The sequence below is a fragment of the Balaenoptera physalus genome (assembly GCF_965194825.1).
Source record: "Balaenoptera physalus genome assembly, chromosome: 14".
In the NCBI taxonomy this organism is placed as follows: Eukaryota; Metazoa; Chordata; class Mammalia; order Artiodactyla; family Balaenopteridae; genus Balaenoptera; species Balaenoptera physalus.
Window position 1 is genome coordinate 62,092,139 of NC_138893.1, and position 18,672 is coordinate 62,110,810.

An 18,672-nucleotide genomic window follows, 5' to 3' on the forward strand; every position below is an offset into this window, starting at 1 on the left:
AACTAGTTCCCTAGCATCTTTTAAAGGTAATCAAAGAGATTTTTAAAAATTTCATTATGACATCATGAATTTAAGCAAAATTGATTTGCTTATCTGCTGCAGTTATTTTTTAAATTGCTCAAATTGACCCATTTTTGACTAGTGGGAAACTCTAGTTCTTTTTGAAACAATTATAGTCATCTCGATGACTTCCTTGATTTCTGGTATGAAAAACTATTTCACATTTATGTGTTTCCTGGCCCAGACCCAAAACCAGCCATTTCGTCAAGGATCTCTTTTTCCTTTTAGCAAGGAATTATATTTAGAGACCACAATCTGGGTGCTATATGAAATACTATATGGTTTTTTAAAGTAATTTATTCTTCAATTATTCCAAGAATTAAAGAATGAAAAAGGATGTGACCAGAACCTAGTTGCAGGGCAGGAATAAAGAGGTAGACACAGAGAATGGACTTGAGGACATGGGGTGGGAGGGCGAAGCTGGGACGATGTGAGAGTAGCATTGACATATACACACTACCGAATGTAAAATAGTTGGCTGGTGGGAAGCAGCAACATAGCACAGGGAGATCAGCTTGGTGCTTTGTGACCACCTAGAGGGGTGGGATATGGAGGATGGGCGGGAGGCTCAAGGGGGAGGGGACATGGGGACATGTGTGTGCATATGGCTGATTCGCTTTGTGCAACAAACTAACACAGTTCTGTGAAACAATTATACTCCAATAAAGATCTGTTTAAAAAAGAAATTAGCATCAAGCCTTTTAAGGCCCCTATCCTGTAGGCATAAGTAAAATAAGAGAATTCATAGTGCTAGACTATTGGTTAATGGTTGAGGAGTTGGGCATTTGGGAAAATCTTCCTCAGTGTTAGGATGTTAAGAGACAGAGGACATGATTTGCTTCATCATCTGCTAATGAGGAGTGAACACATGACTTGTCTGTCCCCAGAGGCTGCCATGCCAGGGCCAGAGTTGAAGCGATGTAGACAGCAAGAGTTTGGTGAAAGGCAAGCGGTCTTGTCTGGGAATCTGGAGACTTGGGCTCACATCCTGGAATAATTATTGTTTAATCATGCTCACTTTTAACCATCCTTTCCTGTTCTGGAAGCCCTTTAAACTTTCTGTGTGTGTTTCCTCATATGTAAAATGGGTAGAACATGAGTGAGTGTCTTGGGGTGATGAGTTGAGAAGGACAGCCATCCTTATCCTAGCAAACAGGATTTGTCTGATCGTCATTCAGACAGAAATAAAATACACGTATGAAATATTTACAATGATTACATCTTCCCCTCTCCCCGAGGTAGTCTATTTCTGGCTGTAAGAGTCAGCTGTCTTGATGGGCACCACAGGTCCCCTTGGCCCAACATTTTTCCTTCACTGACTCTGCCACGGTGCTTGGAATCTCCTTGATTCTCACCCCCTTAGCATTCAGGTATGGGCCTTCAAATGTTGTCTGGGAGAAATGATATATTATGCCATGATTATCTACTGAAACCCTGGTTAAAATGATCTTAGCTGACTCAACTGTGGGACACCTAGGTAGTCTCAGTGGGAATGAGCTTGGCGTGGCTCCTTCTTACAGGGAGAAAGATGGCTGGAGAGGTCCAGAAGAGACCACATTTTAGATCACAGGGCCAGTTTAGAGGGCCTCTCACATAAGGGAGAAGGATGGGAGAAGGAAATCCAATGGCAGTTCACCAGTGGGTATCTGTTGTTTTTATTTTACCTTGATTTTATTTTGGGGAACTATCCTTCCCTCTTTGGGTATGGTCTTGTTAAATATCCCCTCAATGGAAGGGATAGGTATATGAGCTGAGCTAGGTCAGTCAGATGCTGTCTTTTATTTTTACATTTTTTAATTATTATTTTTAAAGCCTTTATTGAATTTGTTACAATATTGCTTCTGTTTTATGTTTTGGTGTTTTGGCCTTGAGGCATGTGGGAACTTAGCTCCCCAACCAGGGATTGAACCCGCATCCCCGGAATTGGAAGGTGAAGTCTTAACCACTGGACCTCCAGGGAAGTTCCCAGATGCTGTCTTTTAGGAACTGAATCCAGAATGGAGCAACATAAAGACCTAAAGTAGTTGGAGAGCATCCATCTTGATGACAAAGCCCTGAAGAGATGGCTCAGTAGCTCCTGCCACATAGACTCTCAGAGCTGATCTCTGGCCTTCCTGAGCCTGCATCTTCAACTTCTTCTGCTGCCTTCTGGTGAATTTTCTTCTCTTTTTCCCCAGCTGCCTTAAGTTAGCTAGATTTGGTCTCAGAATTCTTGGTGTCAGGCAACAAACATATTTGCACGAAAAGAAAAAAAAACTTGTCTAATACCATAATTTAACCTGTTCCCCTCTGTTGTAGCAGAGAGGTAGCTAAGACACGTTACTAAATGCCCTATCTGAAAGCACTTTAATATTTCCATTGGAACTTTGGGGCTGGTCTCTCTTAAAACTCTGTGTGGAATTCAGCAGCCGATGTGGTCTTCTTCAAATTGCTTCCTGGATAGCTTGGATTTACTAGGAAAAAAGGAGGACTTTGGTCTATTTATTTCTCTCTTTGTCTTTTGTGGGCCATTGCTTAACTTCATGCTGTTATACAGTGTACATTCTCTGAGATGAGCTAAAACATTTTATTTTCCTCATTACAAAAATGCTACATGGCTATCATAGAAAATGTCAAGAATCAAAAAGCTGAAAACAAAACTCACCCATGATCTTATCACCAGATAATTGCTTCTTAACATTTTTTGCTGTATTTTCTTACAGTCTTTATGATCACACACATATAAATAATGTATACTTTACAAAAATGGGATCATAATGTTTTGCGAAGTTAAATTAATTTAATGACATGAAAAAATTATTAAATATTATTTCCTTCAATATAATTTTTAATGTTGCATACACTCTTCCCTTTTGTATACTCATTATTCACATTCTTAGTTCATCTAAAACTTTGCATTCTTTTTATACATGAGAATCTAAAAGTTCACTTTTCTGTTCTGAAATTATTGTAAATATTGCCTAGTGGGGCCCATAGCCCACACTAATGTCCAGCGTACATTATCACTTCTTCTTGAGCACTGGTTGAGTGGCCAGGGGTAAATAAAGCAGGTGCTCTTTTTTTTGTGATCCAGGTTGGAGCTTTGCACAGACCTTGATGTGCTGGATGAGTTGTGTTGAAATCTGAAATGACCTTCAGCCTGGTAGGTCTTCTGCAACTCAGTACCTCACTATCAGGCTGTCCCAGGGGAGAGTTCGATAACAAGTCATTTGTTATCAATACACTTTAATCTCTTCCATGTACCAAACCCACAAAGCTGTGCTCATGGGAACTCTAACTCTCCTGGGCATGACTGTGAAAATCTTTCCTCAGTAGGTTTCAGAAGGTGCTAAGAAGTCCCAGCCAAGCAATGTTCCAGAGGAAGGGGAACAAGATTCTGGACCATCATTTGCTTTACCAGGATACACAAGTTCTTCTGAGTGGTTGAATCAGGTGAGAATGCCTGTATTATCTTGGAGAGGGAGGGAGGATCTTGAATCACCCCATTGTCTCAGAGATCTTGATGAAACCTCATTTTCTTAGCTTTGGAAACCCATTTTGCCAAAATATTACTTTTTACTGTCACAGTCTTGAAAAATGGGGGACCTCAGGGTGGTAAAGACCTAGCAAGTGGTTTGTTACTGTGCCATTAGAGCCTCACCGTTGACCTTGCAGGATTATGCTAGATTAAGTGGGAACTATTTAAAAATGTACAGCCCTTTAAAATGTAATCATTGGTTCAGCTCTCCAAGGTACATTTGCCTTCTGAAGGGAGATATAAGGCATTTGCTTTCATGTTTAAATTCAGATTCTCATCATTTACGAGAAATAGTGCTAATGGTTTCAAAAAGAATGGTAATATGCTGATGGTAATTCTGGCAACTAAATAGAGTGGTGAAATACATGAGGTACGTGGTTGTAATCCAAGAGGTGGAAACGCTAATGTTAAATCAAGTGCCATTGTTGACTTGTGTAAAAGGCCAGTGGTGGCAATTAGTTCAGCAGAGCAAAACCAGCAAAAAAAAAAAAAACCCAACAAACAAACAAAAACTCACACACATGCATACACATATATTTCATATCATGTCTGTTACATAGGCTCTTACCACATAGCCACATTTACATACATGATCTGCATGTACACGCTTTGGGGTTGAAGGGTCCACCTGTCAGTTATCCATTTTTAATAGCCTTATTTGTGCAAAAGCTATCTCAGCTGGCAGGAAGGCTCATAGAAACCAAAGCTTTGGGCAAGAACTAGGTCTACAGGGTTTGAAGTTTGCTACTGAAACAATAGCTAATGACTAGTAAACCTCTTTGACTCATTGAAGTTTCAGAGGCATACCTTACATGTGCTTTCTGTCTCAGGGCTGATAGTGAAAGTTGTTTTGCCCTAAGTTTGAAGCTGTCCCTTCCGATGGTGGTGAAGGTGATCATGTTGGTGGTAAATGGTTGAGGAACGCCTGCTAACAAAAAACTAGGAAATAGGGAAGATGTTCCAGGCTCTTGGTCCTCTCCCAGTTCAGCCCTCCCTCTGAAGTGTTTGCTGCCAGACTGATTTTTAACCTTTAGTCCGTGGATTGCAAAATAAGATGACTACAAAGATCGGATAGATAAGGCCCGCTGGGTAGAGGCAGTGGCAGGTTGGAGAAGGGCTGCCCCATCTAAAGGGAACAGCAGCTACTAAGTTTTACAGAACTCTTGGTGCATGGGAATGCTGTCTCCGTGTTGCCATATTTTATGAAATATTTTGAAAGAAAACCTGAAGTTTCATATTTGTAAAAGTAGATTCTATTTTTACAGATAAATTGTAAGCTCTATCTTTTATCTTGTTGACTAAGTCAAATTGAAATGAAAAATTGGGCCATACTAAACACATCTGTTTGTGGCCAATTTACAGCTCTTGGGGGATAGCGGCATCTTAGCCACATATTACCCATTTGCGGGGCAAGTCTTGGGACCACAATGCCATCTCACTGCTCAAGCTTCCTTGAGGTTGAGAAAATGGACTCTAAAGTTCCCACCTGTGATTCGTGATTCTTTAATACAAACTCATATAAACCCCCTTTAATTCTAGTGAGGAGCACAGAGTCTTTGCTGTTTTAGAACCTAATGATAAATGCTAACATTCTGAACGCTTATCCCATTCCATGAAACAAACTATTACTGTGTCATCTTATTTTTATAAAACCTCTATGAGATAGGTACTAAAATTATCATCTTTGTCACAGCCCTATTTACAGATGGGGAAACTGAGGCTCGGTGTTGGGGATGATTTTCCAGGGTCACCTAGTAAGTGTCAGAAATGAGATTTGAACTCTGGCACCAGACTTCAGAATCCAATTTTTAACCATCATATTATACTTTCTCCTGTTACATTATATGAGTTTTTAGCTTCTATAGTCCCTCTGAGTTATGATGAATTCTACTCCTAAAATATCTTAAGGAATCTGTAAGGACATTTTCTGCTTTTGTAGCACACAAGGGCCATTATCTTTATCCTCGTACTTCAACACGGGGTTTGCAAAACGTGTGGGATCCATCTGATCACTGAAGAGGGAAATTTTACAAATGCCTGGCTTCAGATCAGAGATGCCAATCTCCTTTTCCAGGTCATTTTCTATTCAGGTAGTAATTGAAAGTTAGAACAGGAAGTTTAAAGGCCAAAGGTCCGTTTCACCTCCTTGTGGACAAGATACCTAATCCATGGCCACAAAGTAAAGCCCTAACCCTAGCCAGCTTTCTCACAAGTACAAGCCGTGCGGGTACATCAGTTATCCCTGTTGACAGAAATGCTCCAGTCTAGACCCATGTACAGAGAGCGTCACTGCCATATGTGAAAGCGGTATGATGTATCCAGGGAATACAAATAGGTTTTAGCTTAGCTGCCAACGCCAAATGATGGGTGGTGGCTTCCAGGATGAGCATTGTGCTGAGAAGCATTTGGAAACCCCATGTGAATTCATCAAGGAGTGCTGTAATTGATTGGTCTTTTCTTCCACAGGCTTGGGATATGGACCTAGTGGCAAGTATGCCCTGTACTTGGCATTCCTGGTAGAGTCTATTCATATGAAAGAGCTAGACATCTTAGCCTCGGACAACTTGAAGCATGTGTATTTTAATTTGTTATTCTGTCTTTTTTCTGTCTCTTCCATAGTTGTTCTTCTGTCTCAGCTTTTCCTCAGGAGAAATGGCCAAACGTACCTTTTCCACCTTAGAGGTATTCCTGATTTTCCTCTTTGTGCTGATGACAGGGATCACGGTGGCTCTTCTCAGCCTGTTGTTCGTCACCAGTGGGACCACTGAAAATCACACAGGCGAGTATCGTGGGTTCTTGTATGCTATTCCTAGCCTGCAGGAAATTTCTTCATTTTGGGGGACATCAAGGCAAGAAACAGTGTCTGCTGATAATGCTGATAACAGGGCAGTTCAACGTGTACTGAAGCAGCCTGGGATGGTTATCTAACCTTTATCTTAGTTGCCCTTTATGCATTGATAGCAATTTTTATCAAGTTTGCCTTTGGCCCCAAATAGCCAGTGCTGCATTCTGACATGCACTTACTTGTCTCACTTTTCCACTGATCTAAGTACAGCTCAGGATTCTTCAAGGTCCAGTAATGTGAGCTTTTACCCTGAGCCTCTTCTTTTCCTCTTTGCCTCCTTTCTGGCATCATCTTCTCTAGGGGGTGGGGGGCAAAAGGAGAAGGAAAGACCCACTGAATGTCAATTAGTCTGTGAAAGCTTTAGACAAGGGGATCTTGAACTCAAATCCCATGAGGGCCAATCAAGTTCCATAAATGGGGTGGGGGGCGTGGCCCAGGGTGGGGACAGGTGTCTCTCTGGTGAAGAGGGTCCACAGGCCCTCCTGAGTGCCAGCTGTTTGTTGTCATGATGTCACATCGACTCAGCCCTTCTGAGTTTTCAAAGGAAGCTGGAAATTGGGGGAGGCGGTTTAGACATCTGGGTTTTTTTTTTTTCCTGATTTTTTTTAAATGTTAGAAATTAACTTAGTTTTTGAAAACCACCTAGGCTAAATTTACAGGCAATATCGCGTCCATGGGAGCCTCTCCTTTGATGATAGGTTATATACCTGATAAACAGTAGGGAAGACAGGTGGGGACTGAATGCTTTCACCAAAGTAAAGGGAGGCCTGGCCGCAGGCCCAATGGAGAAGGAGAGGCAACATTGTTCACCTTGGTTTTCTCTTTTGTGGCCTCTTTTCTTTTCTAATGTATTCTCTACCTGTCCCCATGTTTTTGTTTTTGTTTTTTTTTAAAGATTTATTTATTATTTATTTTATTTATTTTTGGCTGTGTTGGGTCTTCATTGTGGCGCATGGGATCTTCATTGAGGCACACGGGATCTTCATTGAGGCACGCGGGATCTTTCGTTGCAGCGTGTGGGCTCTTCGTTGGGGTGCACGGGCTTCTCTCTAGTTGTGGAGTGCGGGTTTTCTCTCTCTAGTTGTGGCGCGTGGGTTCCAAAGTGCTTGGGCTCTGTAGTTTGCGGCACGCAGGCTCTAGCTGAGGCGTGTGAGCTCAGTAGTTGTGGCACGTGGGCTTAGTTGCCCCGTGGCATATGGGATCTTAAATACCTGACCAGGGATCGATCCCGTGTCCCCTGCATTGTCAGGTTGATTCTTTACTGCTGGACCACCAGGGAAGTCCCTGTCCCCCATGTTTTGAATTCATTCCCCGCAGACCCAGAGGAACAGAGATCCTCTTTTCTGGAAGTGGGCAGAATGAGTTATAGACTGCTAGAAATGAAAGAATGCATAGGACTTACATAGTTTTCTCTTTTAAAATTAGAGAATCCAGAGCCTGAGGCTCAGGGAGGTAATTAATAATTACAGTCCCTATTTTCATAGTAGAAGTTGCTATTTATTGAATGGTTACTTTGTGTCAAGCACTATGGTAAACATTCTATGTAAATTTCTCATTCAATCCTCACAAACTCCCATAAAGGTAGGTGCTAGCCTTAGTACTACTTTACAGATCTGAGACTCTGAGATCGAAAAGAATCCTTTGGCTATGTGACTAGATTTGGCGTTGGTTGGCACTACATTCCTACATTGGAACAAATGAGGCAATAACAAAGGTGCCTGATTCCTTCCTTGCAATACTTGATGTCTTGTAGAAAACGTGGGCTTGGGGATGGGAAAACATGAATTCTAACTACACTTAGAATGTGGATGAAAGAGCAGCAGATTCTGAGTTGGAGGATCTGGGTTAGGCACCTGATTCATCATATGCTCTCCATGAAATCTTGGTTAAGTCATTTCTCTGGGTTTTAGTTTTATTATACGTAAAATGGAGGAGATTGGATTATGTGATCTCTAAACTTTCTTGAGCTCCAAAATCCTGGAACCCAGAAGAAGTCTTCTGTTAATCTCTTGCCTAAGTACTTTCTGACCACTAATGCACTGTGACACTGACATGTGTTGCCTTGGTCACCCCTGGCTGTTTTCTGGGGTGGAAACAAACAAATAAAATATATAAGTAAGATGTCTAAATATGTAAAAAACAAAAAAACAAAAAAACAAAAACCAAAGCTATATGCCAGCCATTATTTTAAAATTTGAATATGTATTAACATATTTATTGTCAATCAACCCTCGGAAGTAGGGTATTATTATCTTCCTGTTATGAGAAAGTTATGTTACTTTTCTTCATAGATGAGAAAAGCTGAGGTAAAATAGGTTAACTTATTTGTTCAGCTAGTAAATGATAGAGTTAGTTTTCAAACCTGGGTTGTTTCTGGCACCTGCTCTTTTAGTCTCTATCCCATTCTGCATCCTTTGATATTCGTGTGTATATGTGATGTTGATATAGAATATATGTATTAATATGCATACATATAGGTGACATGAGAATAATTAAAATAAAGCAGGACTATGTTAACTAGTGTACAATGATCTAGGCTGCATTAAGAATAAAAGATTTAGAAGGTCAAGGAGGATAAGAGCAGGGTAGAGACAGCTGGGGTGGCATCCTGAAGGTGAGGGGTTGAGCTGGATCTGGGTGTGATGGAACTAAACCTACTCTGAAGGGGTAGAGGAGACTGACTGATGGACCAGAAAGGAGTAAGGTCTCTGGATGGAGAGAGTGGTAGAAACAAATCCCCAGAGGCTGGATTTAGTGGGCTGTGTGCCAGGAACCTGGCACCTGATTTGTTTGGCTGGAATATAAGTGCAGGGTGAGTGAATGAAGAGTGACAGGTTAGACAGGAACAGCTTGTGAGGAGAAGTTGAAGGACATTTGACAGAGAGCTTGACTGTTAGGCTGAAACATCTCCACTCCATGAAAAAGATCCTCCTTGGGATTACGATATAAAACATGTTCCTGAGATGTTTCTCACCATGTATCTTAGATGTAAGAGAATATACAAGGATTCATCCTTAGGAACCTGAATCTGTGTGTTCTAATTGATGCCGACAAGTGCATGGGCTGAAATGTTGTTTCTTAAATATCTTACTGTTTTTTGATTCAGGTTTTCCAACCACCCAGATCCCTCCAGCCACCCAGGGCCCCACAGCCATCCAGGCATCTCCAACACCCAGCACCCCAGAGCCTACTCTATTTCAGAACTTCAGTGGCTACCATATTGGTGTTGGGCGAGCTGACTGCACGGGCCAAGTAGCAGATATCATTTTGGTAGGTAAATTACGGGATCCTTGAGGAGACTGTGAAACAAGTAACTTTATTATTTTGCACCCTGTATTTATTCCTAAATATTATGTCATAATCTCCTTCTCACTTTTTATTGACTTCACTGTTGTCTAACATCACATGGATATTGTACTCTAAGTAAGAAGGGACCTTTTATGTAACCACAACTCCCTTGTAAACTCAATTAGCCGTTTTTTGTGAATGGAAGTGGCAAGGCGAATGAACTCCAATACTACAGGGGATGGGCAGGTACCATAAATGACCAAAGAAGGCCAGTGTAAGATGATGAATGTCTAGTAAATCCTCAGTTTTGGGGGGCAATAGAAAGTGGTGGTGACTGTGGCACAACTAGAAAGTTGCATGGCTTTAGCTGATTGTTGCCATGTAAGAGTGTGGATCTAGGGCTTCCCTACCTTACAGTCTTTTCAAGAGAAGCCAGAATATCTATGGATTGAAGACCTGAGGATTTAAGTCTCTCCATTGGAAAATGGAAGCAACTCTAGTTAAAACTGGAAATCTAGTGTGGACCAACGGTGTGTTAGCCAAGTAAAACACTTCTCTGGATCAGGTGTGGCCTGTGGGCCGCTGGCATGCAACTTCTGGGCTGTGATGGTAGACACATCTTTCTAGCCACCCTTCCCTAGGTAACCAGAGCAGGAGGTTGCCTGATGGGATTTTTCTCTCTCCTACCAAATAATCTTTAGATTCTAGGAATTATTCCCTGTTGTCTGTTCTGAAAAGTGACTCTGGAATGTAAACCTTAAATGACCACTCACATGAGAGGTAAAGCAAGCAGTAGAGGGACCATGCTGAAGACCTGGGTGCAGCTTTTATGGGCGGGCTTTATGACATGGTGAGAGAGGGGCTTTAAGGTAGGTGTGTTTGATTTGACTTGGCTGAGGGAGGGACAACATGATAAAAGCCAGGGTGAGGCACCCTCAATAAGGATTACTTAGTCATAAGGAAACCATTTTCTTCAGGAAAAAAAAAAAAAATCACATGCCAAACAACCAAAGTGAAGGGGCCTCCAGTCTTCAGGGTATTCCTTGGAATGTGGAATGATGGCTGGGGAACGATTTCTTCTGTAGTACCTTAGATAAGCTGGAGAAACGGTCCTGTTTCAAAGAACAGAAAAGCCATGAAAGGTCTCCAGCATTGTGATGGAATTCCTGAGTCACACCAGTTCCCTCCTTGCCCACAGGCCAGTGAATAGCTAATGCCAACCCAGCAACTACTTTGCCTTTTTCTGCACAGAAGAGTAAAGCCTGTTTTGTGATGTTGGCTTTACTCTTTTTTTTTTTTTTTTTTACATGCACACATATTTTTATTTATTTAACTTAGGCCCTGATCATTAGCATATAAATCAGAAAAACTGAGTGCCTTAGAATGTACATATCCTCTCCAAATCTTTAAAGAGCCAAACTCTAAAAATCACATGTAAAAGATATTGGTCATAAAACACACACATGCACACACACACAAACAAACTTTAATCACCTTGAGGAACGATGATCCAATAATATATTTAATAGGTAAGATTTCATTCATCGATATACAAAAATAAAAAACACCCCAAAACTGTTGGCTTTACTCTTGAAAACACATATCCTGTCTCAGTCGGAGCCACAGTGTCATGTGGATTGTATTTCTTTGCCTTTCCTAAGTAGTCTATTCTTGTATGGTTGTGCCTGGTTTCTGGTAACAGCGGGGTGAGAAGGAGTGGTGCTGATTCTCTCTTCCTCTTTAGATGGGCTACAGCAAACCTGGCCAGAACGCACGAGGCATCCTCACGAGGTTGTACAGTCGTGCATTCATCATGGCGGAACCAGATGGGTCCAGTCGAGTAGTGTTTGTCAGCATTGAGATAGGCATGGTATCCCAACGACTCAGGCTGGAGGTAAGTGATTGAGGTGAGAAAGAGATGACGTGATTTAAAGGCAAAGTCTGCAGGTGAACGTGACAGTAACTAAGCTCTCCTGGTTTCACATCCAGTGAGTTTCTACTACCCTCAAGGTTATAAGCTCTTGACAATCCAGCAGATGATCGAATGAGGAGAATGAGCCTCATTCCATTCCAAGTCATCTTGGTCAAAACTTGCTTTCCATTCTGCTGATGGCTCACCGTCATTATTAATGCTGTTTTTTTTGCAAGCTTATTATGTCCCAGTGACTTTCACATACACTCTCTTGTAATCCTCCTTGTTACAACTCTGAGAGTGCCAATTAATTACTAACCCTCCCCTCAAGTTTTTAGACAATTAAGAATAGATGCACGGAATTAAAGAGAATTAAAAAGCAACTCTGAAATGAGGTTGGCCGTAAATTGCTGAAGTTGGGTGAAAGGCACATGGGGGTTTCATTATACTGTTCTGATGATTTTTGTACATGTTTGAGCTTTTCCATAATAAACTTTTAAAAGAATACAACATTAGCACTCTTAAACTCTAAACTGTATTGTAGAATATGGCAGGCTTTTCTATGATTTTTTTCTGCCTATTTTGACCATGTAACCCACCTGTGGGGAAAGTTGAGCTTAGCAGAAAGGTGCATAGGAGGTCCTGGACAGTCAGCTTGTAAGATGCAGAGAGGGGGTGGGGAGGGAGAGAGAAATAGTTATAGACACATGGACTTCCAGGTCTCTCTCTCTCAGCCAATTTCTAGACCCTGATCCGGTTATATTTTCTGCAGGGATCAGGTCACAGAAAGAAAGTGTATTCTTAGTATCTGCTCACATACTTACAAATGTGAGAAAGAGGAGAGTCTGGAACATCTAGAATAATGACCATTAAATGTCCATTATTCAGTGTCATGTTCTATCAACCTCACCAAATAAACACTTGTTCCTCCTGTGGTGTGAAGGGGCCAGGGAGAGGGATGATGAGAGGGCCTAAAAGCATTTCTCTAATGTCACCCCCTCGTGAGGAGTAGAATGTAAGTCTCTCCCATCTATGGAAACATAAGGAGCAGAGGATTAAGTACTTTCCCCACACCTACACTGACAACAAAACTGTGAGGTCGGCCTGTTGTTATCCCCATTTTGCAGGTAAGGAGACTGAGTCTTAGAGAAGGTTAAGTAACTTTCCCAAGTTCACACAGTTAGAAAAAGGTAGAGCTGGGTTCTGAACACATATATGCCTGATACCAGAGCCTACATTCTTAAAAGTGAGGTCATTCTATTATCTTGGAGAGCATTGATCACCTACTTTTTACAAGACACTTTGTTAGGCACTTCAGGGGCACACAGCTAAGTGAGTCATAACCCATGTTCCTATGAGCTCAGTACCTAGTTGGGGGATTGGAGGAAGGACTGTACCAGAAATAGGCAAATAACTATAATTTACTGGAATAAAGGACAGTTATATATTAGTTATCTATTCATGAGTAATAAATAGCCCCCCAAATAGGAACTTATTTAATATTTGTTGTTTTATCTCATAATTCTGTTGGTGAGGAATTCAGAACTGGCTTAGCTGGGTGGTTATGACTTAGGGTAGCTTGCAGTCCAGATGCTGGCAAAGGCTGCAGTCATCTGAAGGTTTGACTAGGGCTAAAGGATCCACTTCCAAGATGATTCACTCATGTAGCTACTGACAGTTCCCCCACTGTCCATATCCTCATGGCTGGCTTCCCTTATAGTGTGTAACTTAAAAGAAAGAGCAGGGATTTTCGCCCACTCAGTAGGTTGTCTTTTCGTTTTGTCAGTGGAAATATTTGCAAATGATATGACTGATAAGATGTGACTATCCAAAATATATAAACAGTTCATACAACTCAATATCAAAAACCCACAAACAACCTGATTAAAAAATGGTCCGAAGACCTGAATAGACATTTTGCCAAAGAGGACATGCAGATGGCCAACAGGCACATGAAAAGATGCTCAACATCACTGATCATCAGGGAAATGCAAATCAAAACTACACTGCGATATTACCTCACACCTGTCAAAATGGCTATCATCAAAAAGAACACAAATAACAAACACTGGCGAGGATGTGGAGAAAAGGGAACCCACATACATATTGGTTGGAATGTAAATTTGTGTAGCCACTGTGGAAAATAGTATGGAGGTGTCTCAAAAAATTAAAAATAGAACTACCATATGACCCGGCAATTCCACTCCTGGGTATATATCTGAAAAAAATGAAAACACTAATATGAAAAGATATATGCACCCCCATGTTCATAGCAGTATTATTTACAGCTACCAAGATGTGGAAGCAACCTAGGTGTCCATCAATAGATGAATGGATAAAGAAGCTGTGGTGTATATACATATATACAGTAGAATACTACTCAGCCATAAAAAAGAATGAAATTTTGCCATTTGTAACAACATGGATGGATTTGGAAGGTATTATGCTAAGTGAAATAAGTCAGAAAGATAAATACTGTATGATATCACTTGTATGTGGAATCTAAAAAATAGAACAAACTAGTGAATATAACAAAAAATAAACAGACTCACAGATATAGAGAACAAATTAGTGGTTACCAGTGGGGAGAGGGAAGAGGGGAGGGGTAATGTAGGGTTAGGGGATTAAGAGGTATAAATTATTATGTATAAAATAAGCTACAAGGATATATTGTACAACACAGAGAATATAGCCAATCTTTTATAATAACTATACATGGAGCATAACCTTTTAAAATTGTGAATCACCATATTGTATGCCTGTAACTTATATAATATGGTACATCAACTATACTTTAATTTAAAAAAAAAAGAGCAGGGAAGAAACCACAGTGCCTTTCATAACCCAGGCTCAGAAGATGTACACCATCACTTTCACCCTGTTCTATCCTTAGAAGCAAGTCACCAAGTCTAGTTCACACTCACAGGTGGGAAAGTTATACTTCACCTCTTGAAGCCAGGGGTATTGAAGAATTTGTGGGCATACAGTACTTTAAAAGTATAACACAGGGATTCAGGAAATGGAAACTAGAGGAAAATTCAAAGTGGAAGTGACACTTGAATGGGGAGAATTTTAAATGGTTGACATGGGGAGGAAGAGCTAGCAAATCAAGGGGACAACATGGACACAGAGAGGCACAAGGGAGAAATGTAGATGTATTTGAAGAGACAGAGATCAGTTCTATCAGGACACATGTAGGCATGTAATTGGAGATGTACCTGGAAGGTGTGTTGGTCATAATTTGTAGGGTCCTGGGATACCAGGTTGTTTTTAATTCTGTGGGTGATGGGGATTTTTAGAATACTTTTGCGTGGAGGAGTGATGCAAACACAATTGTGCTTTAGGATGATTAATCAGACGCGATGTTTGAGGTGGATTGTAATAGTCTTGAGCTAGCGGTGAAGACACAAATTGGCAGATTCCTTAAATTAACATCAAGGCTCTATTGATGAGAGTCCAGCTGGGAAAACAGTAATCACACTAGGCATTTCAAACAGGGGATTTAATATGGGGGAATTTTACAAGGTGTTAAAAGGCTGAAAGAACTAGAAAGGGAAACTGGCATTGCAAGAGGGATTTATACTTTGCCTGGCCATTTACCCTATACTATGTAATGCTGGCATAAAAGTTTTAAACCAATGGGACAGCAGTGAGACTATATGGTGGTAAAAAGTCAGATCAAATGCTAATGAGATTTGGGGATGAATTGACGTAAAAGCTAACACTTGACATATTTCCTGATAGTTGAATACCTGATGAGTCAGGTATTGGTCTAAGTGCTTCATATATATTAATTCATTTAATCCTCCAAACAACTGTATGAAGGAGGTACTATTATTATGTCATTTGACAGACTGGGAAACTGAGTTGCAGAGGACCAAGTAACTTGTCCAAGTGTACGCAGCTAGGAACTGGCAGAGGTGGAGTTCAAACATTGACATTTTCCTGCCAGAGCACATGTTCATTACCATAGCACTATACTATTTTTCTGAGGAATCAAAAATGGTTCTGATTGGGAAATGGTGGGGTCATTAAGTAGAAATAGAGTCAAAACAGACACTTTGGGGTGGAGTGTGGAAGGGATAGCGGGTTAATGTATTGGGTTGTAGACCACTATGAAGTTAATACTGGGCACCATTTAACCATCTCTTCCTATTTTTACTTCCTCTTACAAGCTGAGACCCAGAGGAAAGATCTATAAATGAACCCACTTACTTATCCCAAGTTAATCCAAGGGGAAAGTGTGAAAAATAAATGTAACTAAACTAGTGCCATTAAGCTTATTATAACACCTGGTTTTAGTCAGATTCTCAGTCACAGCTTTGAGATTGATGAAATTTCCAGCATGGAATAAAGATTAAAGAAGATCCCTGAGCAGTGAGGCAGGGCAGGAAAGCAGAATGACTTTTCTAACTCTTTCTATGTCATGTTCCCAAGAGTGTCAACAATAGGAAATGGAATGGAAACTGCAGTCGAAGAAGTGAGCGATAGGCATTAATGTCACTTCTTTGCTCTATGTTAAAATAGCCCTCCTTTCATGAAGTAGGAAACATGCTACTTATAATGGCTATTGGCAGGCATTGTTATTACATGATTGAGTTTTTAATTTTTTTCTTTTTCCCCAGAAGTCCCACATGTCTGACTTCATATCAGAGACTGTAGTTTAGGATAAGATTTCTGTAAGCTGTTTGTAGTCTTTTTCTTTTGTTTTAAAATTCAAGATTCATAATTTCTATGTTTTCAAGAGCTTGATTCTTGCATAAACCTGAAAAAATGCACTGAATTCTAAAAATCCTAATGTTACAGTTCTTTAGGAATAAAAATGTGTGGGACAGGGAGCTCTAAAGTTGACTGGCAGTTCCTTCTTTTCCAAGACCTTCTTGTCTTGGTTACAGAATTGTAAGGACATCAGCTTTTGACTTTAGTTAAGCTTTCATGGTGTCCATTCATTGATTGTTTCCCCTTCTCCCTAGAGACATTTCTTCTTCATGAAGCAGTAATAATTACTGTGTGAAAGAATATGTAAGAGTGATGAAGAGTTGGGGCTGGAGTTAGGATCAAACAGAAGGAACATGGAACCTTATTGGGATGGAGAGTGTGGGCTGGTAATGTTGGTCTAGTTATATCCTATTTCCTTTCCACATTTGCCTGGTATCACGTGGTTGCTCATGTGGATGTGGTAACCTAGGAATCAGTGTTTGGGCCACGGAGAGGTTAATGAGGCATGAAGATGGTTTGTAAGATCTCCTTCCTGATTCAATGACCACGTGACTTAGAATAAGCGTGGTGGAGCTCTTCACCTAAAATAAAAGAGGTTGAATGGATGTCTTTATGTATTTTCAGTATATAGCACATCAGTTGCTGCTGCTTCCTTATGTACCATTGGTGTGCTGGAACTGGCTTGTACCAGCTCATGAGAGTTGACTGTTAAATATTTAGGAACTTTGTGAGTTAGTGGTTAAACTTTTGGTAGCTTGAAATTCACTATGGTGAGTGTATTTGCACCACAGAAATTGACAGATGATACAAATGAGGGCTATTCTTTTTTCTTTCAGAGAAACAGTTTATCAACATACTACTGCCTATACCATACTGAAGGTGGAGAGCATTGCTAATCAAAAAAGGCACTCTTTTGGGACTTCCCTGGCCGTCTAGTGCTTAAGATTCTGCGCTTCCACTGTAGGGGGTGCGGGTTCGATCCCTGGTTGGGGAACTAAGATGCTGAAGGCCCCCCCCCCCACCAGAAGGCACTCTTTTTTTGCTAAGCTCAGATTTGGATTCAGAATCCTTCTCAACACACTGCTTTGGATAGCAACCACCCATGAATAGGACTGAGTGCATGAGATAAGTAGCTCTGCCATAAATGAGTTTCCGTCATTGTCCCTGGTATTAGGTGATAGTATCTTACACTGAGGGAGGTTGCCTGGGGTTGACACTTTTGCTGGAACATTTTAGTAATTTTTGACATGAAGTCAAGACATCTTTCATGGAGAAACCACAGTAATACCAAACTTCAGATTACAGTTGATTAAAGCATAATCAGATATAGGTATTCAGCACTAATGTAGTATTTGAAGTCAACTATACTACAATAAAAAAGAGATATTTGAGCCAAAAAAAAAAAAAAAGCTACTCAGCAACATCACTAATTTTTTCTTTTGTTTTCTTGATGTGTATATACCACCCCAAAACGTTAATTATTCATTTGGATGTTCATTGATTAATTCAATGAACATTTACTGAGTCTCTTTGGATTAGGTATCTATTGCTGTACAGCAAGTCATCCAGAAAACTCAGTGGCTTAAAACAACAATCATCATGTATTAGTGCTCAGGATTTTTGTGGGGTTAGGAATCCTAGAATGGCTGGGTTGGATGATTCTGACATATTAGAACCACCGTCACATATCATTACTTTTGCATCATGAGGTTGAACTTGGGTGTTGGCTGGGGCTGCGGTTGTTTGAAGCTTGCCTGAGTCTGAAGAGTCACCTTCTATGGTTGCTCACCAAGCGGCTAGCAAGTTAGTGCTGACAAGATGGTTCCTTTCCACATGGGCCTCTCCACAGGATTGCTGGGGTGTCCTCAGGTCACAGCGGGTGGCTTCCCCAGGCCAATAAGTGTAAGTGTCTGTGTCTGGGAATATTCAGTTCTTCATTTTGGGAAGTGAGGCAGTAAAGAGGGCTTTGCACTGCTCCCGAGATGCTTTCCCCCCTGGTATTGCATGACCAGTTTGCTCTCTTCAGTTAAGCCTCTGATGAAAGGTAACATCTTTGGGAAGATCTTTCCTCACTAACACCTATCATATTCTTTTGCCTTACCTTGCTATATTTTTCTTCATAGAGTTTATCACTGTATAATATAATATTGCATATTTATTTATCTTTCCCTCATTAGAATAAAAACTTCTCCAGGGTAGGGACCTCATATGTCCCTAGTGCTTAGAACAGTGTCTGGACAATAAGCAGGTGAGAATACTGGTTCTATAGTTAGACTTGGATCTAGACTCTGACTCTTTTATTTATTAGATCTGTGGGCAAATTATTTAACT

The 18,672-nt window shown here is 40.7% G+C and overlaps 1 protein-coding gene across 7 annotated transcripts in view; it reads left to right on the forward strand.

Annotated features, from left to right (window-relative positions):
• The first annotated feature begins 677 nt into the window (after positions 1 to 677).
• Positions 678 to 18,672, forward strand: part of LOC309642300 (putative neutral ceramidase C) — an 85,331-nt gene continuing 67,336 nt past the window's right edge. For 2 of the 7 annotated variants that reach the window (XM_082423700.1, XM_082423699.1), the window contains exons 1-3: positions 678 to 6,356; positions 9,529 to 9,692; positions 11,455 to 11,604. In XM_082423700.1, the coding sequence (XP_082279826.1) occupies positions 6,230 to 6,356; positions 9,529 to 9,692; positions 11,455 to 11,604 (441 nt within the window). In that variant the 5' untranslated portion in view covers positions 678 to 6,229. Of the gene's footprint in view, positions 6,357 to 6,501; positions 9,411 to 9,528; positions 9,693 to 11,454; positions 11,605 to 18,672 lie in introns of those variants that run through there. The other 5 variants (XM_082423697.1, XM_082423695.1, XM_082423694.1 and 2 more) reach the window with 5 other exon arrangements.